General features: G+C 57.9%; 2 protein-coding genes across 3 annotated transcripts in view; one reads left to right on the top strand and one right to left on the bottom strand.

The window, feature by feature from the left end:
* The window catches only part of ARHGAP44 (Rho GTPase activating protein 44), a 177,204-nt gene extending 154,613 nt beyond the window's left edge, over positions 1-22,591 (top strand). Inside the window, exons 15-18 of the mRNA XM_049635352.1 lie at positions 10,883-11,125; positions 14,674-14,831; positions 17,081-17,461; positions 21,288-22,591. Of these exons, the coding sequence (XP_049491309.1) occupies positions 10,883-11,125; positions 14,674-14,831; positions 17,081-17,461; positions 21,288-21,427 (922 nt within the window). The 3' untranslated portion in view covers positions 21,428-22,591. The remainder of the gene's footprint in view (positions 1-10,882; positions 11,126-14,673; positions 14,832-17,080; positions 17,462-21,287) is intronic.
* A 103-nt stretch (positions 22,592-22,694) lies between these two features.
* The window catches only part of ELAC2 (elaC ribonuclease Z 2), a 22,768-nt gene continuing 18,320 nt past the window's right edge, over positions 22,695-27,142 (bottom strand). For both annotated transcript variants that reach the window (XM_049638088.1, XM_049638089.1), the window contains 7 exons: positions 26,659-26,697; positions 26,443-26,552; positions 25,366-25,465; positions 25,177-25,297; positions 24,991-25,069; positions 24,296-24,440; positions 22,695-23,769 (listed from right to left, as the gene is read on the bottom strand). In XM_049638088.1, coding sequence (XP_049494045.1) covers positions 23,533-23,769; positions 24,296-24,440; positions 24,991-25,069; positions 25,177-25,297; positions 25,366-25,465; positions 26,443-26,552; positions 26,659-26,697 — 831 coding nt within the window. In that variant the 3' untranslated portion in view covers positions 22,695-23,532. The remainder of the gene's footprint in view (positions 23,770-24,295; positions 24,441-24,990; positions 25,070-25,176; positions 25,298-25,365; positions 25,466-26,442; positions 26,553-26,658; positions 26,698-27,142) is intronic.

Below are 27,142 nucleotides of genomic sequence, written 5' to 3'. Positions count from 1 at the left end.
GGAACACGCTTTATATTTTGACTCCAAATTTATCAGAGTACGTCAGTTCTCAAATCCTAAACGGTTCCTCGTTGACGATGGCTCTGCTCACCTGCATTGTCCATCAACGTTCCTGCACGAGCAGCGCCTTGAACGCACGCTTTTACGTTTCCAGCCTCAGTCTCTTTAAGACCGAGAGTAAAACCTACAACCTGACGCAATCTGTGTGTCACCTGTCAGTTTCTAAGACTTTTTCCCGTCTCTTATGATGGACACCTATACCTCCTGATGCCACAGTCCCCGGGGGAGACTCATCAATGCCTTCCGCTTCACTTGCATAGGAATGACCCCCTCCACGCTGCTGTGAAATCAGTTTCCATAACGTGCAACTGCCTCCTGGGATCCCCAAAGCAAATAAAAGGGGCATAAACGTGTTTTCTGACAAGCACGGCTGATTCGCGGTGAGCGTCAGCCACGACCGCGAGGACCGTGCACGGCTGCAAGCCGGGGGCCTCCGCGAAAATATGTCTCAGAGAAGGATTGGGTTGCATCGTTGGTCCAGGGAGTCAGTCAAGTAAACTTCGGTTAAGAATGGAAAATTGCCGCCATGAAATCAAAGGCAGCAACTGCTCCTTTGAGCCGGACCGGGAGTGTAAAACGTTGGATGGGAATGACAAATTCAGATGACAGAAGCGTAGCAGTCACAACTTCCGTCTCCCCGACAGATCACGAGGCAACCAGAAAGGCCCGCTTGCTTGAAAGGCATCTGGCCTGAAGGGCTACAGAGGGAAGGTTGGAAACCAGGAACTGTAGGGGTGCATGCGTCTTACCACGCGCCCCTCTTGTTTTCAGAGCGGGGACCTAGACCTGTGTCGTGGGATTGACAGAGGCATGCTCAGAAGGGGCCAGGATCCCTGCTTACCTCCTTACCCACCAGACTCTTGCTGTGCATTGTGTCTTGTGTCTTGATTACCTACTCTGTGTGGTTGGTTGTTCTCCAGCGAAGGGGGAAAGAAAGACTGGGAATTCTTAGATGCTGCAGGGAGTAGGAGAAATTCCTTAAATCTATAAAAAAAAAAAAAAAAGAGTGTACTTAGAATCTGATCTTTGCATTGTAAGAGAAAGTCAGAGAGACAGAGAAGAGACAGACAAGTGCATATTAGCAGGTGCCTCAGATTTTGGTGTTTTTTTTTTTAATTTTTTTTTAACGTTTTTATTTATTTTTGAGACAGAGAGAGACAGAGCGTGAACATGGGAGGGGCAGAGAGAGAGGGAGACACAGAATCCAAAGCAGGCCCCAGGCTCTGAGCTGTCAGCACAGAGCCCGACGTGGGGCTCGAACTCACGAACGGTGAGATCATGACCTAAGCCGAAATCGGACGCTTAACCGACCAAGCCACCCAGGCGCCCCTCAGATTTTGTTTTTAATCTCAGGCGAAGCCACTGTTCCTTTGTGAAGTTCGTTGAGCCGAGGGGATATACCCTGGAGGGTGAATTCTGGACCTGGCTGGGTTCTGGAGAACTCCTTGGGTCCTAGTGTTTCTCCATCAGAGTTGTGCAGCTCTGTCCTCCCTGCCAGACCCTGTCTGGTTCCAGGCACCCATGAAAAGCAATCCAGATGCCATCCATGGGAGAGTTACCACTATGGAATCTTGGGCCAAAGTCCACCGGCCCCCAAAATACACAGGAAGTTGCAGAAGCTTGAATGATATTTTATTTATTTATTTTTCATGGTTTTTTTTTTTTTGAGAGTGAGAGACAGAGTGCAAGCAGGGGAGGGGCAGAGAGAGAGGGAGACACAGAATCTCAAGCAGGCTCCAGGCTCTGAGCTGCCAGCACAGAGCCTGATGCGGGGCTCGAACTCATGAACAGTGAGATCACGAGCTGAGCCGAAGTCTGGTGCTTAACCGACTGAGCCACCCAGGTGCCCCTCGAATGATGATATTTTAAGCCACTGCCTCATCTCTGATGACATTCTGGCATTTGAGAACTTTGTAAATGAAATGCCCCTTCTGCCTACAATTCTGACTGAAAGCCAGAAACTGGCACCGTCTACTTTTAGGGTATTCGGGATGCGCTATGCGAATTACTCTTGGCACCCTAAACGGATACATTTATGAATTGTAAAATTTGTATTGGGGCGCCTAGGTGGCTCAGTCGGTTAAGCATCCGACTTCAGCTCAGGTCATGATCTCGCAGTTCGTGGGTTTGAGCCTCACATTGGGCTCTGTGCTGACAGCTCAGAGCCTGGAACCTGTTTCGCATTCTGTGTCTCCCCCGCTCTCTGCCCCTCCCCCTGCTTGTGCTCTGTCTCTTTCTCTCAAAATAAATATTTTAAAAAATTGTATTAAACATTAAATTAAGCAGAGGGCTTCCCAGCTTAGGGTAATGGGATACTGGCACAGGTGTTTTAAGGTTCAGTGGGCTTACAGATGATCAGATCTTAACTGGCTTTAACAGAACTAGAACCCCAAGGTTGTGAGTAAATGTTCTGGGGGAGAAGAAAGGAATTTACATCAGTTGAGTCCCTGTGTTGTTTTAGTAATAGCAGGGGAATTCTCTACGTTCATCCCATTTCTGAGCTCCTAAAATCTATGAGACACTTATTTTCTTTCATTTATTTTAATGTTCATTTATTTTGAGAGAGAAAGTACACGAGCAGGGGAGGGACAAAGAGAATCCCAAGCAGGCTTTTTGCTGTCAGTGCAGAGCCTGACACGGGGCTCAAGCTCACAAACTGTGAGATCGTGACCTGAGCTAAAATCAAGAGTCGGACGCTTAACCAACGGAGCCACCCAGGCACCCCAAATCTATGAGACACATTTTAAAGTCTCCAAACTACCCCTTGAAACAGTGATAAAGCTCATTTTGTCAAAGCGTTTTGCTGAAGTTAAAAAACAAAACCACCAATTGTATGTCAATAACGCCATTACTGAAAGGAAGGAAGGAAGGAAGAAAGAAAGAAAAGAGAGGAAGGAAGGAAAGAAAGGAAAGAAGGAAAGAAAAAGGAAGGAAAGAAAAGAAGGAAGGAAAGAAAGACAGAGAAGAAAAGAAAGAAAGGGAAAGAGGAAGGAAGGAAAGAAAGAAAAAGAGAAAGAAAAGAAAAGAAAAGAAAAGGAAGAAAGAAAAAGAAAGAGAGAAAGAAAAGAAAAGGAAAAACTGGCCAATACTTAGAAGAAATGGTGAGTTCCCCTTCAGTGCCAGCAGTGTGTTTCTGGCTGATGGCTCTCTTGTCCCAGACATTATTCAAGGTGGTTCACTCCCATCCCAGCTCCAGGCTTTGGTCCTGATGCCTCTGATTCAGGATGACTTAGAAAACAGAGTGTCTTTAGTAAGGCCTGGAGGCAGATTTACAAGCTCACATCAGCCTTTTTTCATTGTTCTGGTTGGCAGAATAATGACCCCCCCCCCCCCCCACTGAAAGATAGCGGGTCCTGAACCACGGAACCTGTAAATAATTGGGAAAAGCGTCTTTGCAGATGTGATTAAAATGAGGACCTTGAACTAAGGGGATCACTCTGGATTATCAGGGCGGGCCCTCAGTGCAATCACATGTGTCCTAAAATGCGGAAGGAGATGTGACATAGGCACACGGAGAAGGCAAAATGCAGAAATGGAGCAGAGAGAGATCTAAAGATGTGGCCACGTGCTAAGAAGTGTATGCCACCAAATACTGGAAGAGCCAAGATGTAGCCTCTGTCCTGGAGCCTCTGGAGGGAGCACAGTCCTGCTGACACCTTGGCTTTGGCCCATTCCTACAGATAGTGGCCTCCTGGCCTCCAGAACTACGAAAGAATGGATGTCTGTCATTTCCCAGCTTTGTGGTACTTGTTACAGCAGCCACAGGGCCCTAACACCTCCCTTCGCCGCAAATGCGTGCCGGGCGTGTCATGGTGAAAATGGCGGCAGGTGCTTGGTTCTCCCACTGGGGGTTGAAATCTAGCCACGCTCCCTTTGGCAATGATTTGGCGTCCATGACTTAACTAACAGAATGTGGTGGAAGAGATCTACCAGCACTTCAACAGGGTCGGAAAGAGCCCTGTTGATTGTGCCTGGGTCTCCCAAGCACTTGCTCTTGGAACCCAAGTAGCTCGTCGTGTGGGAGTCCAAGCAGCCACTCTTGGAGCCCAAGAGCTCTCCACTCTTCTCACTGGAGAGAAGTGAAACCCGCCCCCCCCCCCCCCCGCCTTCATCCCCAGCTGAGCACTGAGCTGACAGCCAGTGCCCAGTAAGGGAATCGTCTCGGGAGTTGTCCTCGCCAAGCCAGACCATCTCGGCTAGTGCCGTGTAGAAAATACAAGCCGTACCTGCCAAACTCTGCCAAAGGTGTGGATTTGAGACCCAGATAAATAAGCTGGTTTGTTTCGAGGGTGGCTTCTTATGCAATAAAAGATAAAACATGGTTTAAAAAAAGAATACTGCTGTTCTGAGGCCCCAGCCCCATTCCTCTAGGATGATTTAATTGGCCTGGGCTGGGATTCAGGCATTGATGGTTTTTTAAAGGTGTCCTGGCTGATTCTAACATGCATCTAGGGCTGAGAACCACTGAATCACAGAAAGATCTTGCCATTCTGAATAAAGAACTTGGCAATGATACAATTGAAAAAAAATTTTTTTTTAAGTTTATTTATTTTAAGAGAGAGCACAAGAAGGGGAGGGACAGAGAGAGAGAGAGAAGGAGAGCGAGAGAATCCCAAGCAGGCTCCATGCTGTGAGCACAGAGCCCTGACGCGTGGCTCGAACTCACGAACCATGAGATCGTGACCAGAGCCAAAGTCGGATGCTTAACCGACTGAGCCACCCATGCGCCCTGGTCCTATCAGATAGTTTATGTGAACCCTCCTGCCTAAAGAGTTGGCCAAGGTGTCTACACTCTCTTGCCCATTAGTCAGGAGGGACCCAGGAGCCCTGAGCATTTGTCAGATGCATGCATCGGCAGAGTCTGCACAAACTCACCTGGGATGGTCGAGAGGCCCGTGGATAGGCCAGAGGCAGGAAGAGAAGTGACGTCAACAGCGGAGCCTCCCTGCTCGCTTACCTGATGGCTATGGTCCTCCCCCTTTGTACTCCCCTCTGTCTCCACTCCCAGCCCACTGCCTGTTATATACTTGAGAGACCTCACCGGTACGAACACGACCCATTCCGTATACACCGGGTTCCCTGCTGTCTGTTAACTGCCTTCTGGCTCTGGCTCACGCCCTCCTCACTTAACCCTGCCGGTGGCACATCTGTCCCGCTGCCTCTGCTCAGTTCTAGCCTCTTGGGTCCCAGCGGGACAGCAGTCTGTCCCCAGAAATCCCAGTGGCGTTGGCTCTTCCGACTCAGAAGACCAACATGTGGCTCCTCTTTCAAGTCTTAAAACCTGACGTGCCTGTCGCCATTTCACTTGTCCCACGGCGGTCTGGTCGTCAGAGGTGTTCTATCAGCAGCCCACAAATCTACGAGGATCTTTCCACCAGAGCTCATGATCTCCTTTAGAGCTCAGCTTGGTGTGCGACACATCCTTAGCCTGTGTGTGACAGCCACTCTCTGATGGGTCTTGTCCCACCTGCCTGGACCTTCATCGAGATGTCCAGCTCAGGATAGGCGTCTTGAATTGAGGAGGTCCAAGAGCAATGTGAATGGTGCTTTCTGGAATACTGGTTCCGCTGTTGGTCATATTGGCTTGGGAGTCTGGGGTCTAACGGACTCCTAAAACACATGGTTCAACACACGGAGACCAGTTGGTTTAGCGTGTGACCTCTTAGAGTCTGTCACGTGTCACAGATCTTCCTGAGGGCGCTGTGGCGTGCTTTGTTTCCCAAATTCATTAAATCGAAGTCGGCGGTCGCGTGATAATCAGAGCTAGTGGTCCAAGGGCCTTGCTTCTGTAATTGCGGCTATCAGGTGTTCTATAGACCCTGAAGGGGAGGATGAACAGCGAAGGCAGCGACCCCAAAAGACGTGTCATGGATGTCTGTCTGGTGCGTTCATTTTATTTCCGATAGAACCTGAACCCTAATGCAGACGAGCTCACCTAGTCATCCTGGGTATCAGTGGGAAAGTTGACTCCTATTTTGGATTTGTACTGGCCAAATGGACCTTGGAGAGGTAAATTCTTGGCCCAGGCCCAGGCCGAGAAATGGGGCCAGATGACTCCAGCCTTTATTTGTACTGGGGGAGGTTATGAAACTTTGTTGTTATTTAAAAAAGGGATCATCCCTGGAGGCACTGGAAATTACCCGAGTCTGGCCTTCCCTGGTGCGTGTAGGCAAGGGTAAGTCTTTGGATTTTTAGGTTTCCTGTCACTCACCATGTGGTGACCCCCAAGGCCCCTGCCACTGCTTCCTGGCCCCCAAGTGTATCTTAAACATTCCTTGAACTTGAAAGTCTTCCATGGATGCCTGGAGAGCCACCCAGATTCCCCAGGGCCTCCCGTCTGATGACAGATGCATTTCTTGTCTCCTCTCCCTTGGCCGGCTTTTGCCCAATGCAACTGATCTTTAGAACAAAAATCAAAACCTTGCAGATCTCTATAGACTTAAAATACTTCAAAGCCATATATTAGTTAATACCTCCGGCTAGGATTGTCCCTGACTGGGGATTCACGAGCTGCGTGGCAGCTAGCTGTCCTGCAGAGGGGAAAAAAGCAAAAAGCAACAGCTAACCCATGACGATCTACCTATTCTTTTTTTTTTTTTTTTTTACTTTTTTTTAATGTTTATTTTTGAGAGAGCATGAGCAGGGGAAGGGAAGAGAGAGAGAGAGAGAGAGAGAGAGAGAGAGACCCAGAATCAGAAGCAGGCTCCAGGCTCTGAGCTGTCGACACAGAGCCCGACATGGGGCTTGAACCCACGAACCGTGAGATCATGACCCGAGCTGGAGTCGGACGCTCAACCGACTGAGCCCCCCAGGCACCCCTGTAGACGTGTCCTTGCAGCTGGATTTTCCATCTTTCAGACTTGGGTTGTTTCCTTCCCTCCCCCCACGGAGGCAGTTCTTTGTCTCTTCATTTTTAAGATTCTGGCTCTTAGGCTTTCCCTGCGTGGCCTACCAGGTTACAGGCTTTCAAACAAGAACATCACTTCCTTTCCTGCACCAAGGAGACATTTATAGGTCTGACCTTTCCATTCTCTCCGTCCACCCACCTTGTGGGAGAAGAAGAAGCCTTACATACTCTGAACATGCGGCATGTGAGCTTTGGGGTCAGACTCTCTCCAAGTTCAGATTCTGGTCCCGTGACCTTGGGAGGTCACCTAATCTCTGACTGCCTCAGTTTCTTGATACGCAATGATAGTAGGCACCCACCTGAGAGTTGCCTTGAGCATTAAATAAAATTTGGCTTATGAAGTGTTTAGAGCAGTCCTCCGTACATGGTCAGCGTTAGCTGCTTTTAGCACACAGACTGGAATTTTGAGTGACGTCGTGCCGTTTTTAAGATAGCGACGTGCCTGGGTACGCTTCTCCGTCCATGAGGTACTCTGACCAACCCCTTCCTTTCCACTCACTGGGTGGATGGTGTTCCGTCTCACTGAGAACACCTGAAATGGTTTTTTGGCTCCACCCGCTGTGGGCATTCAGGCTGGTTCCGCAAGAGAAAATGCACTAAAGCCAAAATGGACTGGCTGAGGACCGAGGAAGGTTGCCGGACGTCCCCCGCAGCCCCCCGCCCGGGACGTGGAAGGCCTCTGTGGGGCGGAGTGTTGTGGCCATTTCTGCCCGAGTCCCCTGCTGCCCGTCACAGGTTTTGCTTCCCAAAGAACCCTTCAGCCAAGACGACCCCTCTTCTTCCCTTCTTTCCTGCCCTGACGACCCGGGCTAGGCAGTAAGACTTAGGGAGGTGAGGATCCCCTCTTTATTTTTCTATTCCTGATGCCTATAGTCATCCAAGGAGGCTTTCAGCATCCCGCCCTCTGATGCCCACATGGGCCCACCTCACCAGGTCCCTGGAAGACTCCAGAGCCTGGGGGAAAGGGACTGTATTCCTTGTTTGTTCCTCTTACGCCTACCAGAGAACCCCCCACCCTGATCTTTGGTGTTTTGTTAGGAGGGGGAAACGATCTCATGGCAGATCCTGTGGACTCGGGTGACGTGACCCAGATGGGGTCTTCATGGTATCTCCATCTCCTCCTGGCCGGATTCACTGTCTTTACTTCATTCTCTGTGAAGATTAAGACAGAAAAGGCTGTACTTGGCACCTGCAAGGACAGAGCATCATCATTGTCAAGGCTACCGCTAGTTGGTTTCTTAGTAGCTGCTCTGTGGTTTGTACACACTGTCCTGCTTGTTCTTGACGACCCTGAGGAGGAGGGGGGAGGGTCATTATCACTCCCATTTTACAGAGAATGAGCAGAGGACATGACATGTTAAGTAACTCACCCATATCACACGGTAATGAGAAAAGCTGGGATTCAGACCCTAAAGCCCGTTGCACTTGGTAAACCAGATCACCAGGGAGCCTGGTATCGGAGGTTGCCGATGCGGGAAGATGTCCCTGGAAATAGAAGGCATCCCCCAGGAGCCCTGATCCTGAAGCCCATGCCCCGCCCTGCTGCACCCCCCTCCCCTAAATTGGAAAGATCTTTTTTTTTTTTAATGTTTGTTTTTGAGAGAGAGACAGAGCATGAGCAGGGGAGGGGCAGAGAGAGAGAGGGAGACAGAATCTGAAGCAGGCTCCAGGCTCTGTTGCTGACAGCTCGACGCGGGACTCGAACCCACAAACCTTGAGATCGTGACTTGAGCCGAAGTCATCCATTTAACTGAGCCACCCACGGGCCCCTGGAAAGATCCTTCTAAGTAAAGGATCACCCTCACCTACCACCACAGCTAAGCCCTGTCATTTCCCTTCCTCTGCTGAGACTAAGCCTTTTGCCCTTTTCATCCTGATAATTTCTGGAGCCTAATGATTCTCCCCTGCAGTCCCCTTTAAACACCAGGGTATGCAGCTGGACCTTGTCCTAGAGTTTTGAGTGGCCTCCAGGAGCGATTCTGGAGCTCCTGGAGAAGGTGCTTATTTACTGGGGGGGGGAGGGGAGGGGGTTCCTCAGACCCAATATGACTTGAAAGCTAGTAGGTCCTGGAAAGAGACCCAGGCATCCAGCCCCCTAATCCCCCAGGTGCCCTCCACGGGAGATGAGAAATAGTAACCATGACACGGGACGTGAAAAGACCTCCGGGGATCTTATGGAGGGACGAGTGTCAGGAAGCTGTCCCCATCCTCGTGTGTGCTCTGCTTTTACTGACCCTGCTCCATCCTGAGGCACGTTTCCTTCAAGGAACCTAAATCCTACCTGCAGCAACCAGTCTAGGAACTTGAGCCTTTTGTTTGTTTGTTTGTTTGTTTGATGTTGGTGCTCGTATCTAAAAGCCCTTTCGGGGTGGACAGAATTCACGGTAATAGGTCTGTGCTTCTGACCGGGGTGGGTCAGAGTAAGCACGAGATCACCCCCATACCCACACCCCACTGTGCAGATACACGGCAGACATGGAGGCTGGAAGGTTTTCTCGTCGCACAAATGTTTGCGTCTCCCTGGTACTGGAAATAATCAGGTCTTGGCTTAGACGGCGAAAGTCTTGACTTCACACCACGGTTACCAGTTACCTCCTAGGGCGATGGAAAGAACTTACAGCCTTCTAAAACTTTTTTTTCTTTTAACGTTTATTTGGGGAGAGAGAAAGCGTGAGTGGGGGAGGGGCAGAGAGAGAGGAAGAGAAAGAATCCCAAGCAGGCTCCGAGCTGTCTGCGCAGAGCCCAATGGAGGCTCGACTCACGAACAGTGAGATCATGACCTGAGCCAAAATCAAGAGTCAAACGCTTAACCGACTGAGCCACCCAGGCGCCCCAGAATGAATAGCCTTCTAAATCATGTAACTTGGAAGCCGGCAGATGGCAATTTCCACTGATTTCTTTCTTCTCCCTTATGACACCCTCTCCCCACAACCCGCACTCCTACCCACACCGATATCAGCCCTCCAGATTCTCTATTCACCTGTGACCTTGGTAGGATACAACCTTGGCCCAATCAGAAGAGTCACTCGAACTAGAGAGGGCAAGTCAATTGAAACCATTTCACAGCACCGTAAAGGCCCCACTCTCAGACCCCGACCCCAGCAACCTGTGTGTCCAAAGGAAGGCATAGTTTTTTTGACACTAATATCTGTATGTTTCTGTCCCTGCAGCCTTAGGAAAATCCAAAGGTACGGTATTCGCGGGTAGCCATGAGGTCACGTTCAATCTCTGAAAACAAAGCAAGCCATGCCTTAGTGAGCTCCGCGAGAGGGTGAATGTGCCGTGTTTGGGTGCTTGGCCGGCTTTAATGGAAGCTGTGGCTCGGTGGTTAAAAGCGAATCGGAACCCGGAGTGACCAATAGGCATGATCAGCCCCTTCCCTGCGGCAGAGACGAGCAGCTGGGGCCTGTAGGGGTTGCAGCTGGGCCAGGGTCCTGGGGCCAGTGCGGGAGTCCGGACTCGGGCCTGTGCTCTAGACCCCAAGTGACAAAAGGAAGGACGGACGTTTAGATGTGTCCTGCTGGTCAGTGCCATGTTCTAGTGCGATGCTGCTCCCTGCCCTTCTCATCTCCATCTCTCACTCGTGGGGGGGTGGGGGGAGCGAGTGCCCCCCAGAGAGGCTGCATTCTGCTCTGGGGGACAGCTTTGGAGTCCACACGCAGATCTAAGGCCAGCTGGCTTTGGCAGAGGGTGGAAGCGCCGGGGGCCGCTGGTGCGCGCGGCTGGGGGACCCCGGAGCCTCCGGCAGGGGGTGCGGCGGCGGCCCGGCCTCGCTTCCCCGGGGCGCCCAGGAGGGTCGCTAAGGCTTCGCTGCTGTTCTCCCGGCGGACGTGCTTGAATGTGTTCGCCGCGTGGGGGAGGGAGCCCCACCCCCGTCACGCGCGGCTAAGCGGCTGTCTTTGTGTCCCTCGCCAGCATGGGCGTGCGGGTCATGGACACGTCCTGGGTGGCCCGAAGAGGCTCCTCGGCCGGCAGGAAGGCGTCCTGCGCCCCGCCCACCATGCAGCCCCCCGCGCCGCCCGCCGAGCTGGCTGCCGCGCCTCTGCCTTCGCCACTCCTGGAGCAGCCCCCGGACGGCCCCGCGGTGGCGGCGGCGGTGGCGGCTCCCTCGCTTTCGCCGTCCGGCTTGGGGCTCCAGCCCGGGGTGGAGCGCACCAGGTAAGCCGGGGGAGGGGGGGGTGGGGGGCCAGGCTGGCTGCGCGCCTGCGCGGGGCGGGGGTCGCTGCACCTGCTCTGGGGGGCCCTCCGGCTGCTGTCACTTTCCCGGTGCCTGAGCCTTCGTGTTTGGCTTCGCGCGTCACGCCGGCACCTGCTGATTCCCGGCTCCGCGGATTTTCAGACCGAGCCCAGGCTTCCCAAGAATAGCACTCCCTCCCCCTCCCCCACTCCCTCCGCCAGCAGCCGGCTAAGGTGGCAGCTCTTAAAATCCGTGAGAGATGGAAGGTTCCCGCTCTCCTGTCCGCTTGCTTCCTGGGCTGTAAATACTTCCGGTTTCGAAATACGGAGTTTCAGGATTTCTCCCTTTCTCTCTTCTGCGCCGTTCTCACTGCCTAGTTTCCTGGGCGCAGATCGGGGAAGTTGGAGAGGAAGTCAGGTGGCCTCCCTGGGCCTGGTGGCCCGTGCAGCCTGCTGCCTGGTGGAGCTTCCGCTCTTTCCAGGGGGGGAGAAAGCAGACCAGCTCAGGGCGCCGCCAGTGCAGTGAGCATTTATGGAGGACTGTGTCCATCCAAGGAGGAAACGTGTGATCGGTGCTCGTCAGGCAGTCCCGTCCCAGCGACGGCCACTCCGGGGTCACAGGGGAGAGAGACTTTGGCCCTTCCTCATCTGGCCCTTCCTTGAAAGGGGTATCCTAGAAGTGGGAATGGCACAAGACTGCTTTGCTGGGTGTTTCCATGTGTTCTGGGAAAAATCAGATGCCTCTGTGTTCTGTTAGGGGACACAGCGTTCCCCCATGGCTGCTGCTGCTGGAAAAATTTTGTTGGAGACTTCGGGAAGCCAAACTTTTATTTATTTTATTTTATTTTACTCTATTTTATTTTATTTCATTTTATTTCATTTTATTTCATTTTATTTCATTTTATTTGTTTTGAGAGAGGGAGAGAGAGAGAGCAACCAGGGGAGGAGCAGAGAGGGAAAAAGAATCCTAAGCAGGCTCTGCACTATCAGCATGGAGCCCGATGTGGGGCTCAAACCCACGAACCACGAGATCATGACCCAAGCTGAAACCGAGAGTCGGGCACTTAACCAACTGAGCCTGAACCAACACTTGGTGCTAAACGCCGTTTGGTGTAGAAACAACATTTCTAGGAAATGCCCCTCAAAGGTGGATTCCCCCAGCCTCTGAAGATGTCCCGGAATGTCACAGAGGGGTGGCCTTGAGAGTCGCTCACGGGCAGGGGACATTACCCGCTGGATCAGAGTAACCAAGAGGCCATTCTCCTCTCTCTACAGCCATACATCGTACCGCCCCTTTCTCTCGGGGTAACCAGCTGTCGCTTTCCTTTGGGCACCAGCGTTTCTGTTTGTCTCCTACCTCTCTTCTTCTCTCCCCCACATGGATTCTTTCCAGTACAGACGGGTGTTGCATTGGTGTTTTTGTTTTTGTTTTTTTCTGTGTTGTGGACATTTGCAGCTCAGATGATGTTGCCTCCAGTTGCCAGATTCCTGTTACGCACCACCCCCCCCCCAGCTGCCTCCCCAGGATGTCAGGCCCTTCCCTCCTCCCTCTGGCTTGCTCGAGCCTCTCCGTGCACCCCCCTCCCCAGCACACCCCCCCCCCCAACCTCCAGGCCTGGCGGCTCTCTCCAGCCAGGCTCAGCTTCGGCCTCCCGCTCATCTGCTTGGCATTAACTCTGACCCCAGACTCTGCTTCCCGCCCCCTTTGCGCCCCAGCTCGCTGAGTCCTGTGTCCCCAGAACTAACGTGTCCTTGAGCGGGCCCTTCCCTGCGCCTTCTCCATGTAGCGCCCCTAGTAACCAGCTTACACCCCACCTCTCCCCACTGGGTCAGCTGCACCTGTGCTGGAGAGAAACCAGCAAGGCTAGTAAGTAGGTAAAGACTTGTTTCGGGGCGGGGGGGGCGGGTGGTGCATCAGCTGGGCGGGGCAAAGACGTGTGAGCTGCTTGGTCCCTACACTCCATGGGCAGGTGTCTTACCAATCGTAAGGAAGAAGAGTCTGGAATCCCACCAGAAGCAGATTCTTTGCTGCTTTTGTGTTTTCTTTTACTGTTTTAACGGCGGTAGAGGTGGAAGGAAGGATGGATAGATACTTGGCCTGAATACCTGGGTGTCTGGTGACGTTGGGTCTGAGGAAGAAGAAAAGAGAGAGTCTCGCCTCACCCGAGTGAGCCAAGGGCACTCGAGGGTTTCATTGTTTTTGTTAACAGCACAGAGAAAGGAGTCGCCCTTCCAGACCCTCTGGATGAAATGGCTTTTTTGGGGGGCGGAGAGGGGACTTACCCACGTGTGGTTTGAAACTCCCCCCCGAGAAGGGGGAGAGTTTACCACGGCCTTGGACGTGGTGCTCCCTTCACTCCTTCACGTGGGGAAAACCGGTTGAACGTTGGCGTTTGCTCTCCCAGGCCCGGCCCCTGCCTCCCAGCCCTTCTCACCGAACCCCTGTGGGAAGGGGTGCCATATCTGTAGCTCTCATAGTTGGGGCCTCTAGATAGATTTAGGCTCTGTCTCGTCGTGGGGAAGAGGTGGCCAGGGTGAAGGACTGAGGTTCCCATCCCCACACCCTCCCCGGGGGCATCAGAGTCCAGGCGGTTTCCTGTACGGCTGGCAGGTAGCTTAAACCCTGGTTTGCCAGGGTCTCCTGGAGCACCGCGTGGGGAACCCCAGCAGAGGGGACATCTGGAGATCAACTAGGAATGTCTGTCTTGGAGGGCGTAGTGGGGGATGGGGCGGAGTGATGAGCTGGCCGTATATCTGCTGTCCCTATTCTGTGGCGTGGAGTAGGGTGTCTCTTAACATGCACTTGATGCTTAGGACCATGCCTGGCGGAAAGCCAGCAGTGAAGGATGAATCCCCTTTGGGACACGGTGACCCAGGTGTCCCTTTGTCAATTCAGGGGACGTCAGAGGCCCTCACTGCCATTGGCCCTTACGCCGCCTAAGCCGGGGGGCCTGGGACTTGAGCTGGCCACATTTGGAAGCACAGCCAAGGACTGTGTTAGCCCTCCCACCTGCTGGGACTCGCTCGTCCCCAGGATGGGTTCCAGAAGCCCTACTCGGCTTGGGGCTGTGGTGGAGGTCAGGGAAATCAGTGGAGAGCCACGGCCACAAGGCCCCGCAGGGAGCCCCCATGTCACACAGTGACCCAAGGAAGCCCTCTTGGCCCTGCTATGCCGTGGACACAGAAACACCAAGAGCAGCTAGGTGTTCCCATGTCAGGGTGTCCAAGAACCCCCGTGTCGATCACAGGATAGAGTGGGGATGCTCATGGCCTCCTGGTGGACAGAGGGCACAGGCGTGGAGAGGGGGCTGGCAGTGGGGGCCACGGATGTGGAGATGGGAGCAGCACCCGGGCCTCCAGAGCCCAGGAAGGGACAGTGGCCTCCAGGAGTATCTCTGAAAGCATTATGAAGGGCGTGGGGCAGACCAGAGCTGGCCCGGAGGAGCAGGCGGGACTGCGACCGACCCACAGGCAGATGCTGCACCTGCCCGAGTTCAGGGGCTTTCTTATCCTGTGTGCTTCTTTTCCAGCGCTTCGAAAAGCAAGGAGCTTTCTCCTGGATCTGGGCAGAAAGGAAGTCCAGGCTCCAGCCAGGGGACGCCCTGTACGGGGACCCAGCCAGGGGCCCCGCCAGGCGCCAGCCCCAGCCAGCCGCCCCCAGACCAGAGCCCTCACACTCTTCGGAAAGGTACGTCACCGCCACCCTTCGCGTGGGTCTCGGGCCTGGGACACTGCCTGGACGCTCGTGTCCCTCGGCGGGCGTGGATATTGAGAAACCGCGGACTTAGCGAGACGTCCCTGGGCCGGGCATGAGAGCTTTTGGAAGTTAACCAGCTCTGAGAGGGCCCACTTCGTATTTATTCCTTCTTCGACTCATTTGAACGGTGTACCCGGGGCGTCGGTTCTCGTACACTAAGACCTCTGTGTAGACGTCATTGCCCAGGATGGCACGGGTCTTCAAGGACCCTTCCGGGCCCTACCGCCATCATTTAAGATGCTATGTGGCGTCTTCGGCAGGAGCCCAGAGACACTGGCGCACAACTGCCTACCCCTGGGATCGTTTCTGGAAGGTTCCACAGATTGTTTCTGGAAGGTTCCCGAGGGAATCGGGACTGTTTCCACAGAAGTCCTGACCTTCCGTGTTTCTGTTTGGGAAGGTGGACCCATGAGCCGCCCAACTCAGAATCTTCCATGGAGCGTACTGTAAAAGGCCCAGTTATTCTCTCTGGAATGACTTTCCGGAAGCTAACAAGCTGCTCTGTGGGGACATTTCATAAATGGGGAGCAGCACGGAATGTGTACTTGTCCTAACCTTTTTTGTTTGTTTTTTTTTTTAATTTTTTAAAAAATGTTTTTGAAGTTTATTTTTGAGAGAGAGACGGAGTATGAGCAGGGGAGGGACAGAGAGAGAGGGCGAGAGAGAATCCCAAGCAGGCTCTGTGTTGTCAGCACAGAGCCCGATGTGGGGCTTTGAACTCACGAACCGTGAGATTGTGACCTGAGCCGAAACCAAGAGTCAGACACTCAACCCGCTGAGCCACCCCGGCGCCCCAAGCTTTTTTGTGTGTTTTTAAGCCCCCTTCGTCTTTTCACACCGTGCCTCCAGCTTTATGTCATGGCCCAGTCCCGTCGCCACCAAGGAGTGGTCAGTGTCATCACAGACATGGTGCCGTCACCTGGCACTCCCCTCCCCCCAGCTTGTGTTCGAGCCTCGGTGCCTAGGGTCTCCGCTCGCCGCCCACCCCGAGTCGGTCCAGCAGCAGCCACTCCGCTGTCGAGAGCCCTGGCTGTCCTCGCGGGGGCTGTCCGGCTGAGCAGTGGTTTTGTTACGGGTCCTGGTTGCTGCTCTCCATGAATGATGCTGTGTAACCACTACAACCCCGTGCGGGATAGACTGCCCTGCCCGTTGTGTGGAGGAGGTTGAAATAAACTGCAGTGGGTAAGACGAGGTAGGGACCTGACCCCAGGTTGGTGAGACCGTCCCTGTCCACTCCGCACCCCAGCAGAGCCCGGGGAGCGCATTAGAATAGATTTGGTTCCAAGGTGGGGGGTGGGAAGGGGGGGGTAGGGAGAAGAGTCCTCGGTGCCTCCTGGAGCATCTAAAAGGCAGTTTCTTCTGGAATCAGCGCTGCCCCCCGCAGCCCTCACCTGGTTCTGCCACGTTAGTGATCGCTTTCTCAAAACGTCTGCACAGCAGCGGGGTCATCCAAGTGCTGGATTTTGTCCTTCTTACCGGTTCATCTGTAATTTGTAAAGGATCTGCCATCCCATAGCAGGGTCAAGTAAATAAAAAGAGGGGTTGGGGCAGTATGCCTGGGTGGTCTTTGCCCAGAGGGTACAATTCTCGAGAGAAAACCACGTCGGAGGCGAGTAGACAGGGTTCCGAGGAAGGACCGGGAAAGGACAGAGAAGGCGAGAGAGACGCTGGGCTTCTGCGGCCGGAGGACCCGGGGCATCGGTCGCTCTGCCAGGAGCCAGGAGCCAGTGGGCAGGTTCAGCCAAAAGTCCCCAGACGCTGGCCCCTGGCCCCCTGCCCAGCTCCAGGGTCCCCCGTGTCTCCAAGTGAGCTCTGATCGTCCTTGTCGGACCCCGTGTAGCAGACTCCCCCTTCCCAGTGCACTTTGGACACCTGTCACCTCTCGCAAGCCACGAGAGGACGCTGGGGAGCCGGCCACTGGCCGTGCGTGGGCAGCGCGCTCTCGGCCTTGGCTGGGGCCGCGTGTGCGTCACGGCGGGGATCCAGGGCGGAGGAGGAGAGACTAGCGCAGATGGGAAGGCACGAAAGCTTGCGGTTCTGGGTGATCTCTAAAAGCTGTACCGGCTGCGCGCAGGGTGGCGAGGGCGGGGGGAGCGTGGGCCAGGGGGTGGCGAGGCTGGGCCGACAACGGGCACGCGTCACAACCTCGCGCGTGTGTGTTCTTGCGTTTTCTCTTCCAGTTTCCAAGAAGCTGGCACCCATCCCGCCCAAGGTCCCCTTCGGCCAGCCGGGGGCCGTGGCTGACCAGCCTGCCGGCCAGCCGTCCCCGCTCAGCCTGTCCCCCACGCCCCCGAGCACCCCCTCGCCCTACGGACTGAGTTACCCTCAGGGGTACTCCCTGGCCTCCGGCCAGCTCTCCCCGGCCGCCGCGGCCCCTGCCCTGGCCTCCCCCGCCGGCTTCACGAGCGCCGCGGCCAAGTCTCGGCCCACCCCCAAGCCCCGACAGAGACCCACGCTGCCGCCCCCTCAGCCTCCCACGGTCAGCCTGCCGGCCCCGAGTCCGCAGTCCACGGAGCACCCCGTGCTGGATGGCGTGGCCCCCGGGGAGAGCATGTCTACAGGTAACCGAGCCGCGGCGCCCGCATGCTTTTCCGCGCGCTCAGCTGGCTGTGCCCGGTGGACGGGGTCACTGGCGCCACTGTCCTTCGACAAGCTGCGCTGGGGCCCGGGGAGCCCACCCCCCATCCTCCCGGCGCCACGAGGTCAGTGGATCCAGGTTGTCCCGCGGGAAGCGCTCCCGATGGCATTTCTCCCCGTGGAACCCCTGCCGGCACGGGGTTCCGATTCCGGATTCCGTTCGGAACCTGGGGGCTGAGCACCGAGTCCTCGGGATGGGGCTTCAGGGGAGGGTGGGGGCCGGACCGGGATCCAGACCAGCTGGCGCGTAAGCGCAGGTGAGTGTACTGGCCGCTTGCCTCGGCTAGAGCCCGCGTGCAGGCGCAGTTGCGGACCCCGATCTTGAGAACAGAGGCCGAGATCCAGAGGTGGGTTTTCCCTCTTAAGGAAATCAGCCTCATTGGAAAAATGCGTTTCCAGCCACGCTCAGGGGAGGGTCGGTTTCAGGAAAGATGCGTCTTCCCGCCCCGCCATCCCGGCTCTTTGAGGTGCTTGTCCGACGGGCCCACAACCGCTCCACCTAGTTTTGCTTGAAGTTTAAAAATTAAAGATGGAGCTATCCCTGCCCCCCACCCCCACCCCAACAGAGGAAACGTAAAAGCGCGACATCACGAATGCCGCATTCAGCAGAACCCGTTTGTGGGTTGGAGAAAGAGGGTATTTTTGAAACGTCTCCCCAGGCGCGCTCGACCACGTGACGTTAGGGGCTCTTTGCGGCGGCCGCCCAAGTCCTTCGAGCGTTTTCCTCGGTCAGGGAGGCAGGCAGGCAGGGCGCTGGGCCGTGTCTGGCCGGGCAGCGGGGCCCGGGCGTGTCTCGCCTGTGTCGTCCCAAGGAGCAGAAGCCGAGGCGCCTTGGGGTGTGCGTGCACATATCCGGATTCACGCGCACAGCACGCAGACCCTGCGCAGACGCAAACACATGCCCAACGTCCGCGGCCAAGTTCCGTACCAGAGGCCTACACATGCGTACACACCACACCCAAGTTCACGTGACCTGTGCCCCTACCGCGTCCACACACTGCACCCTGCACGCGTCAGGGGTCCTAGGTCTCAGGTCCCCTGCGACTTCCGACGGGGATGGTAGTTTTACCCGTTCCCGCCCCCCACCCCCCCCCCCCAAGAGCGAGGTTTTTTTCCACCTGGGTCACCAGGGAGGGCGAGCCTGCGGGGTCCAGCGCCCTTGGGCTTGTCTGATCCGAGCGGTTGGGGCGGGTCGGGAGATTGGAACGTTGCGGGGAGCAGCCTCTGGTGGTTTGGCTTTATTTTGGGGTGTGATTAAGGTCCGAGGTACAGCCGCTGACGGCTGCGCGAGGCTTGTAAAAAATACAGGAAATCCTGACGGCTGCGCGAGGCTTGTAAAAAATACAGGAAATCCCTCCCCGAAAATCGACGGTGAGTGCCGCCTCCTGCTGGTAGTTGACGGCGGTGATGCCTCCACAGGGGAGGGGGCCCGGGTGACCCCAGGAGCTCGAGGTCACCCCGAGTCGGCCCGAGGGGCCGCTCCTCCAGCCACCCCAGGGAAGGGACGCGGGGTGGCGTCGTTGATGCCGGAAGCAGCGGAAGGAGCTTGGGCTGCCCCTGGACAGAGACGGACGGGTGGTGACACCATCAGAGGACAAATTCGGGGGCCGAACGTGGGCAGTGGAAGGCTCTGAGGGGCGGCCCCCACGCCGTGGCGTGTCCGTGTTCTTTGCAGCACGCTGTCGTCCTGTCCGTCCGCACGGGCCTCCTCCGTGACACTTGGGGCGCGGCCCGACGGACTGTCCTGCTCGGCGTAGTTTTTTGTCCCGTTCTTGTCTCATCGTGTTTATTCCTCTCTCCGAATCCTGTCGTTGTGTTCCTGCAGCCGTGTGACGGGAGGGCCGCGGTTGCGGATGCGCGTGAGGGGGATTTCAGGGTAAGCGGCCCCCGGGGCCACGGCGCACCCGGCTCTGCATGTGGCTCCGACCCGCCCGCATGGCAGCTCCACTCCGCGCCCTCCCCGGCCTCGGGGACGCCCGCGAGCCCCTCTGGCTTTCGGGGGACCGCTGGCCTCGTGGGGTCTGGCTGGCTTCGCGCTGGGTCCCGGGGAGGAAGTCCGCAAGCAGGCTTAGCCGCTCCCCCCACCTTCTCCGCCCCCACCCCCACCCCCCAGGCACCGGGCGCCCTCTCCCTGTGGTTTACGAGTGCAGGCGTGACAGCGTGGGCCTTGGCTCTGGCGGGTGTCCCGTGAGGGTCCCGCCCAGTGCTGCGGGGACGGGGTCCCCGTGGCCGTGAGGTCCCCCTGTTGGACCCCCACTTTCCCACGCGGGCTCTAACTTGTCCTCTGGGCCGACGCAGCTGGCGAGGCCCGAAGAATCCGCCACGGTGGGTTCAGCCTGGGCTTGTTCGCCCCAGTGTCTGTGGCCGGCCGGGTCCTTCCTAACTCAGGGTTTGGGGAGCATTCCCCCCGGTTTGTGCCCGGTCTCCTCTGCCCACAGGGACTAGATGCTCAAAAGTAAAAGCGAGGAAAGCCGCTGTTCTGGTCTCAGTAAGAAGGGGCGGCTCTCCCCCTGGGGGCCAGCCCTCCGTGGAAGCTGCCAGGCCCTTGGTCCTGTGGAGACTGGGGACAGGCACAGCCCGAGGGTGTCCTGGGCCCTCCTCCTCCCCCGCCCGGGGTCTCCTAACAGATGCTTCTGAGGCTGTCTCCCCTCCCCGGCAGTCGGTGGGGGCTCCTGTTCCCCCCCACCCCCCCCCCCATCCTGCCCCCGGCCAGTGGGCTGCCTTCCCTCCGGGCTCTCAGGGAACAGTCGGGTCAGCAGCCAGCCTGTGATTCCACAGCCACACCCGCAAGGTGACAGGACAGGCTTTTGAATCTGGACAGAAGGCTGCAGGGTAGACGTCCCCAGGCGGGGGCCAGGAGGCATCCCCGGGGGCAGGGGGAGCTGAGCCTGGGGCCCCCTCTCAGTAGGATGAAGATGGGTTGGAAGGACGCTTTGAGGACCGTTTGGGGGGCGGGGTGACAAACAGAAGGACGTTTGTCCCAGAGCTTCCATGTTTGTATGTCCGAATGTCTGTCTGTCCTTGGGCTGAATGTTGGTTTCAAAAAATACCCTAAAGAGCCCCCCCCCCCCCCCCCCCCCCCCCCCCCCCGCCGGCCCCCGGCCCCCCCCTCTAGGAGCCCGTCCCTGTCCTCCAGGCCCAGGTTGAAGGCAAGGCTGTGTGGGGCCAGAAAGGAAGCTGGCTAAGGGGGGGCGAGGGGGGGGCGGAGCACCCCCAGGGCCTTGGTTCTGCCCCGCCCCCCGGCCACCCCCTGGGTCCACCACCTCCCATGTGCACCTAGCTACCTGCTCTGAGGAACCGCCTGGGCTTGGGGCCAGCAGAGGCCCTGAGTTCCGCATGCGGAGCCCGGTTTCCTCGGGCACAGTCTTCCTGATCGGCTCCCAGAAGGCATGATCTTTCAGTGCCCGCAGTAAGGACGTACCGGGAGGTGAGCAGCTGTCCTGGGGCCGACGGGGGGGTGGGGGTGGTCTGTCCCCACAGCCTGAGGTCCCTGAGCCCCGCCCCGAAAGCCACCTCCCCTCGGAGAACGGAGCTGGAGGGCGTCAGCGGGGCGCGGCCCGGGAGCTGCGGGGGCTCCTCCGTGAACCGCCCCCCTCCCGCCCCCGCGGGATGGGTTTCGGAAGGGGTCGGGGTGCTCCGCTCCCACAGGCTCCGGGGAAGGAGCAGAGCAACCCAGGCCCACCCCGACCCTGCGGTGGGCGGGAGGCCCCCGCCAGCCCCTCAGCCGCCCCTCTCTCTGCCACCTTGCAGATCTCGTCCACTTTGACATCCCCTCCATCCACGTAGAGCTCGGGCCGCCGCTCCGCCTGAGCCCCCTGGAGCACGCGCGGCGACACTCGGTGACGGAGAAGAGGGACTCGGAGGAGGAGTCTGAGAGCACCGCCCTCTGACCCGCGCAGGCCCCGCCCACCACCCACCCTGGAGCGCCCCCTGGGCTCGCCGAGCGAGCGGCTGTGCGGTCACTGCCAGCGACGCTGGAGTCGTGCGCCAAACTGTCCCCTCCGGCCTGCGCGGCCGGAGTAGGTGCAGAGTTCGTTTGTTCCCCGGGGTGGTGACTTTGGCCTTTTGTTTGATCTTTGCCTTTTGACTTTGTGCCTATTTTGATCCACTTTCAGCACCCCCCCCCCCCCGGGCTTGCGCGTCAGAAAGGTCGTTTGCAGCTGCAGGCTGGGGGTGCGGGCAGGGTTGGGGTGCCTGGTGCCACCCGCGGTTGCCCTCCCAGGCTCTGACAGCTCGGGGGGCGCCCTCCCGTCACCTCGGTGACTGCAGGGGACCCCCCCCCCCCCACAGCAGACTGGCTCTGGGATCCAGAAGTCGTGGCAGCGACGTGCGCCCGCAGCGCAAGTCGGAGGGTGGGGGAGGCAGCCGGTGTACAACCTGCGGCCGCCCCTGACGCGCGGGCTTTAAAGTCAATGGCTTAACACAAAATTTGCTTCCCTTCCTAAGGGTTTTGCTTTTCCCTACCGTGTGACCGAAAGCTCCCGTCACTACCTTCTCGTTTTATACTTCTGAATTTCTAATCTGATCTTGAGGGCGCCTGGACGGCGGAGGATGGCGCCCCGGCCCCGCAGAAACCTCTGCCGACAGTACCCCCATACTCCCCGCCCCTCCCCCGCCCCAGGCAGGTCGCCTCTCCTTCCCGGAGGCCGCAGGGAACAGCAATAATCGCGCGAACCCGAGCAGCACGCAGGAAGGGAAGGTGGCCCTCGGCAACGCGGGGCAGGAGGCACGGCCCCGCGGCCTGCGCTCAGCAGTGAGGCGGGGCCGGAGGACACAGGAAGCCCAGTCACACTTGGGGATTGAGGGAGTGAGACGGCATCGGGTCTTGCATGCAACTCTAAAGTTCCGATTTTATCCGTTTAAAATCGATGCGATCTACCTATACATGATATAATGTTTGTATATATGAAATCTATATTTGTTGAATTTGAGCCAAACTAAACCCATGTATAGGTGTACAATGAGAAATTCAAATGCTTATTTTTCCCCCCCACACGGTGGAAAGGAACCCTCCCCGCTGGTGGGATTTTGCCACTTTTGATGCTAACAAACAGCTTTGCTCACTTCTGGCGAGGACGGTTCAGTACCCAATTTGTAATGGAGCCCAGGGGTTGAAAGTTACCTTTAAATACATGTACAAATAGTTGTCAAAAGTAATGTTATTAAAATAGATTTATTATCCCTGAGCGTGGCCTATCTTCTTGTTCTGACGATCAACTTGCCGGGAACATTCCTCCTCGGGAGGAAACCTGAGCCCAGGGCTGGGCAAGGCTACATCCTTGGTTTCACTTCCAAATCTGTGTGTTCTCCGGGGAGGGAGAAGACACAAATAAATACCAGACTCATCGTTGAAGATTCCCTCCGTTTCCAAGCACTAACCTCAGCGTTGTTAAATCCCACAAGGAGGGCAGGAGAGCCAACTCGGGGTCGGATTTCTCATGACTCCAGGGTGGTGAGGGGGTCTCCCCCGAGCAGTGGGAGGACCCGCGTCTTCCTGAGCCGGCACGGCTTGACTTCTGTCAAAATCCAGGGCACAGAGGGGTGGCCACTCCCTGGGGACAGGCTCCGGAGGTCCTCGCCGTCACCGGAGCTGACTTCCAGCTCACCCTGGGTGCAGGGCGGGGAGACTCCTGCTCAGAGGTGTTAAGAGGACGAAGCAAAGCACTTAGGTTCCACGAGGCATCTTTACTGGGTTCTGTCTTTGGAAGTGGTATTTCTGGAGTCTCGGGCACTCACGTCCACGACGCAGCGTTCCTGGGACACGGCTTGCCTCGGGTGTGCAGATAGAATGCATTGGCTGCGACAGGCGTGGGCAGGCCATTTTTCGTGACTTCCTTAAAAATTGGCTTGTACTGAATTCCAGCTGTCCGTTTTTCCATCCGGCAGCCTCATGTCCCAAGGCCGGGCTGGGCCCCGCCGAGGGCCACCCAGGGGAGCAGACCCGGGGCCACCGCGCAGAGGATGCCAGCCTCCCGAGTCCGGGGTCGCCCTGCCTTCACTGGGCCCTGACCTTCTTGCTCTGAGGGCTCTGCGGCTGCTCCGGGAGGGCTCGTTTCTGCTGGGGCGCCCCGTTCTCGGGGCCGCCCGCCTGCTCCCCAGAGAGGAGGGCCGCCCGCGCCAGCCGAACCCCCCGCTTCTCCCTGCGCCCCTCCATCTCCTCGATGTCGCCAGCAAACAGGGCCTGGAGCGGGGCGATCAGCTTGGAGACCGTGGCGGAGTCCCCGAAGCAGACCTGGGAGGGGAGCGGAGAACAAGGACGTGCGTCAGGGTCAGCTGCGCCGAGGGAGCCCTCTGCCCCGGCAGGTGCCGGCTCGCCCCCCACCCACATTCCTACCGGCTTCCTACCACCCTGCCTTCCTACCAGCGGGAGGAGGACAAGGCCGCGGGAGGAGGAAGCCCTCTAGGGAAAGGGGCAGGGACGCCCCGCTCGTGGCCAAAGGAGCAAAACCGCACAGGGGTCAGGAAAGGCAAGGCTGCCCGTCCTCACTCAGAGGGACCAGAGGCCCCAGGCTGGCTTCCTGGCCAGTTGACGAGAGAGAACACCGACTCCCCAGCAAGTGCCGAGGCGCAGACGCGGCCGTGGGGACGGCCGGGCCTGACTCCTCAGGGACTCCAGTGGCCAGAGACCCTGGTCCAGCCCGAAGGCCCCGGAGAAGGTCGGCCTTGCCATCCTGCCGGGGCAGGCCATGGCGGGAGGATGGACAGACCCCCCCCCCCTCCTACCCGGAGCCCCCCGTGCAAGACCCACATGCACAGACCTTCATGTGGTCAAAGGCGATCCCCACTTTCTCGTTGAAGCCGGGGCTGAAGAGGGGGACCTTGGCGTAGCGCTGGCTGAAGTGGGTGAGCATGGTGAAGCCCGCGTTCATCCGCACACCCACGCCGATCGCCTGAGACGTGGTGCTGCCGACAGAGGGCGCACGTGAGGCCGGCGCCCAGCGGAGGGAGACGCCGTCGCACACAAGCCCCGGGTCCCCGGCGCGCCCCGGGAAGGCCGGGTGGGGGCGGGCTCCTCCGTCAGCGCCCCTACTGCCTACAAACTCTTCCTGACGGTCGGATTCTGCGCACACGCCCCCAAATGGAGCCCAGGCCGGGGCTGGCGTCAGGGCGCCCGTCCTGAGGGCAGCGAACGGGCAGGGGGCTTCTCGCTTGGGGTACATACTCTTGTCACAGCAACAGCCTGCGACCCAGGCGGGCCCGCACTTCCCCGGGCAGCTCTCTGCTGTGGCTTCCGTTTCTGCCACCATATGCGCAATACTCGATCCCCACCCCGGCTAGCGCCCTGCCTGGACGGCGCTGCAGAAATGAGGGCAGAAGCCCCCACGGCCTAGTGGGAAGCCAGCTGGCCCCGTGTCACGGTCCCTGGAAAGCACAGTCGTTCCCTTCGGGGCTGACGCGAGGTGGCTCCGAGTGCCCCCGGGGGAGAAGGGAGCGGCTCATCAGTCTCCCCTACCTGTGCGTCTTTTCCACGGCCTCCTCCTCCAAGCCGTCCTCCAGCGTGGCCTCGTGTATCAGGAGGGTGGCGTCCTTCCCTAGAGAGGAAGCAGCAGACACTGGAGCAGCGCCCTCTGCCTGAGAAACGCTGGGTCCCGGGTCCACACCGCCATCCGTTCCCCCGCCCACACTCGCCTCCACTCACCCATCTGGACCAGAGCCTCGCAGGGCATGGTGTCGCCGGAATAGACCAGCTTCCAGCCGGACGTGTGGACCAGCGCACAGCCGAAAGCATGCTTGCAGTGCCGGACCAGGCAGGTCTGAAACTGAAGGAGCGGCTGAGCAGCCTCTGGCTGTGCCCCCGTCACCCTCCCGCCTGCGGGCGCCCCCTTACCTCTCCCAGATCACACGCTTGCAGCAGCGAACCAATCAGCCTTTCAACCTCGGGGCTGGGCACCTCTGCCCCTTTCTGAAGGCATTTGGCGGGAATCAGGCTGGGAGAAGACAGAAGAGTTTAACGGCAAGCGTGAAAAAAAAAAATGTCACGCGTTTTTTAAATTATTTTGAGAGAGGGGGCGCCTGGGTGCCTCAGTCGGTTGAGCGTCCGACTTCGGCTCAGGTCATGATCTCGCAGTTTGTGGGTTCAAGCCATGTGTCGGGCTCTGTGCTGACAGCTCGGGGCCGGGAGCCTGCTTCAGATTCTGCGTCTCCCTCTCTCTCTGCCCCTCCCCTGCTCATGCTCCGTCTCTGTCTCAAAAATAAATGAAAACATTAAAAAAAAAAATTATTTTGAGAGAGAAAGGGAGAGCAAGTGGGGGAGGGGCAGAGAGAGAGACTATCCCAAACGGGCACTGTCAGCGCAGATCCCGACTCATGGCTTAATCTCACGAACCAAGAGATCATGACCTGAGCAGAAATCAAGAGCCGGTCACTCAACCGACTGAGCCACCGAAGTGTCCCTGGGTGTTATGTTATATTAACGTGATTCAAAGTACAAGTGTCTGGCTAGAAAGCCCCAAAATCGTTATTGTACGGAAAGTATTTAAATCAGTAACTAAGAGAAGAGAGTTGTCGTTTAAAAAGAGCCAAACCAAGCCCCGAGGCCGCGGTAAGAGACCTCGAGGATGAGGGCCGCCGGAGGCTACAGTGAGGGGACCGACCCCAGGCACAGGGACTCCCTCCCCGGGTCGCCTGTGTGTCTGTCGGCCCCTGCTCGGGCGCCAGGCCCTGGGCCGCTTTCACGAAGTGCGGGCGGAAAGCTAGGAACTAGAGCAGAACCGAAAAGAGGCCTGGGCTGAGATGCGACGCGGGACATCAACACGCGCGCGCGGGAACCGTCGACGGTTCCTGTCCTGGAGTCAAAGCGTCCCTACCCCGTCGCCCGCCGCCGGGGGCCCAGTCCCGGGGAAGGCCGCGGGGTCCCGGCGTCTGGCGAGGGCCGCGGCCGAAGGCGGCAGGTGCCGACGCTCACCTGACGTGGTGCAGGATCCGCTGGCACTGGTGGTGGTACTGCTGGAGCCAAGCCCTGAGCTGGGTCGGGGCGACCACGGGCAGAGGGTGACACGGCTTTCCCAGAGATGCCTGAGGCAAGGACACCCGAGGGACGGGAGCTCAGGGTGACAGGAGATGTGGCTGAGGGGTGAGCCAACCAAACTCAAAGGACAATAAAAGTGCGCGCGGCACTTACCAGGGCTCGCTCCCTCTGCAGCAGAATATTTAGCAAGCCCTGCAGGGGGGAGAAGGGGACACGCGTCAGCCACGTCCGGAGTCCCCTCCGCCACGCCTCGTCTGGCTTCTGGCGTCCTCCTCTTGCAGCCGCTCCCACCTCCCTATCGGCCACAATCCGTGGGCAGCGTGACCAGGGACAGCGCAGGGGTCTGGGGTCCCCACTGGCCCTGGGAGGTCCCCTCAGGGCAGGCTCGTGGGCAGGCAAGCCCGGTGAAGGCTGACAGCGGGACCTTGTCCAAAGCAGTGCACCGAGCGGAGCGACCGCACCAGCGAGAGAAGAGCCAAGGCCCTGGGCACATCTGGGCACAGCAGGAAAGGAAGCGGGTAGCGCGGGCCAGAGCGGCGCCTACCCTCCGCCGGGGTCCCTCCGCCGGGGTCCCTCCGCCGGGGTCCCTCCGCCGGGGTCCCTCCGCCGGGGTCCCTCCGCCGGGGTCCCTCCGCCG

The sequence above is a fragment of the Panthera uncia genome, chromosome E1, assembly GCF_023721935.1.
Source record: "Panthera uncia isolate 11264 chromosome E1, Puncia_PCG_1.0, whole genome shotgun sequence".
In the NCBI taxonomy this organism is placed as follows: Eukaryota; Metazoa; Chordata; class Mammalia; order Carnivora; family Felidae; genus Panthera; species Panthera uncia.
This window is presented reverse-complemented; position numbering and strand designations above follow the sequence as displayed.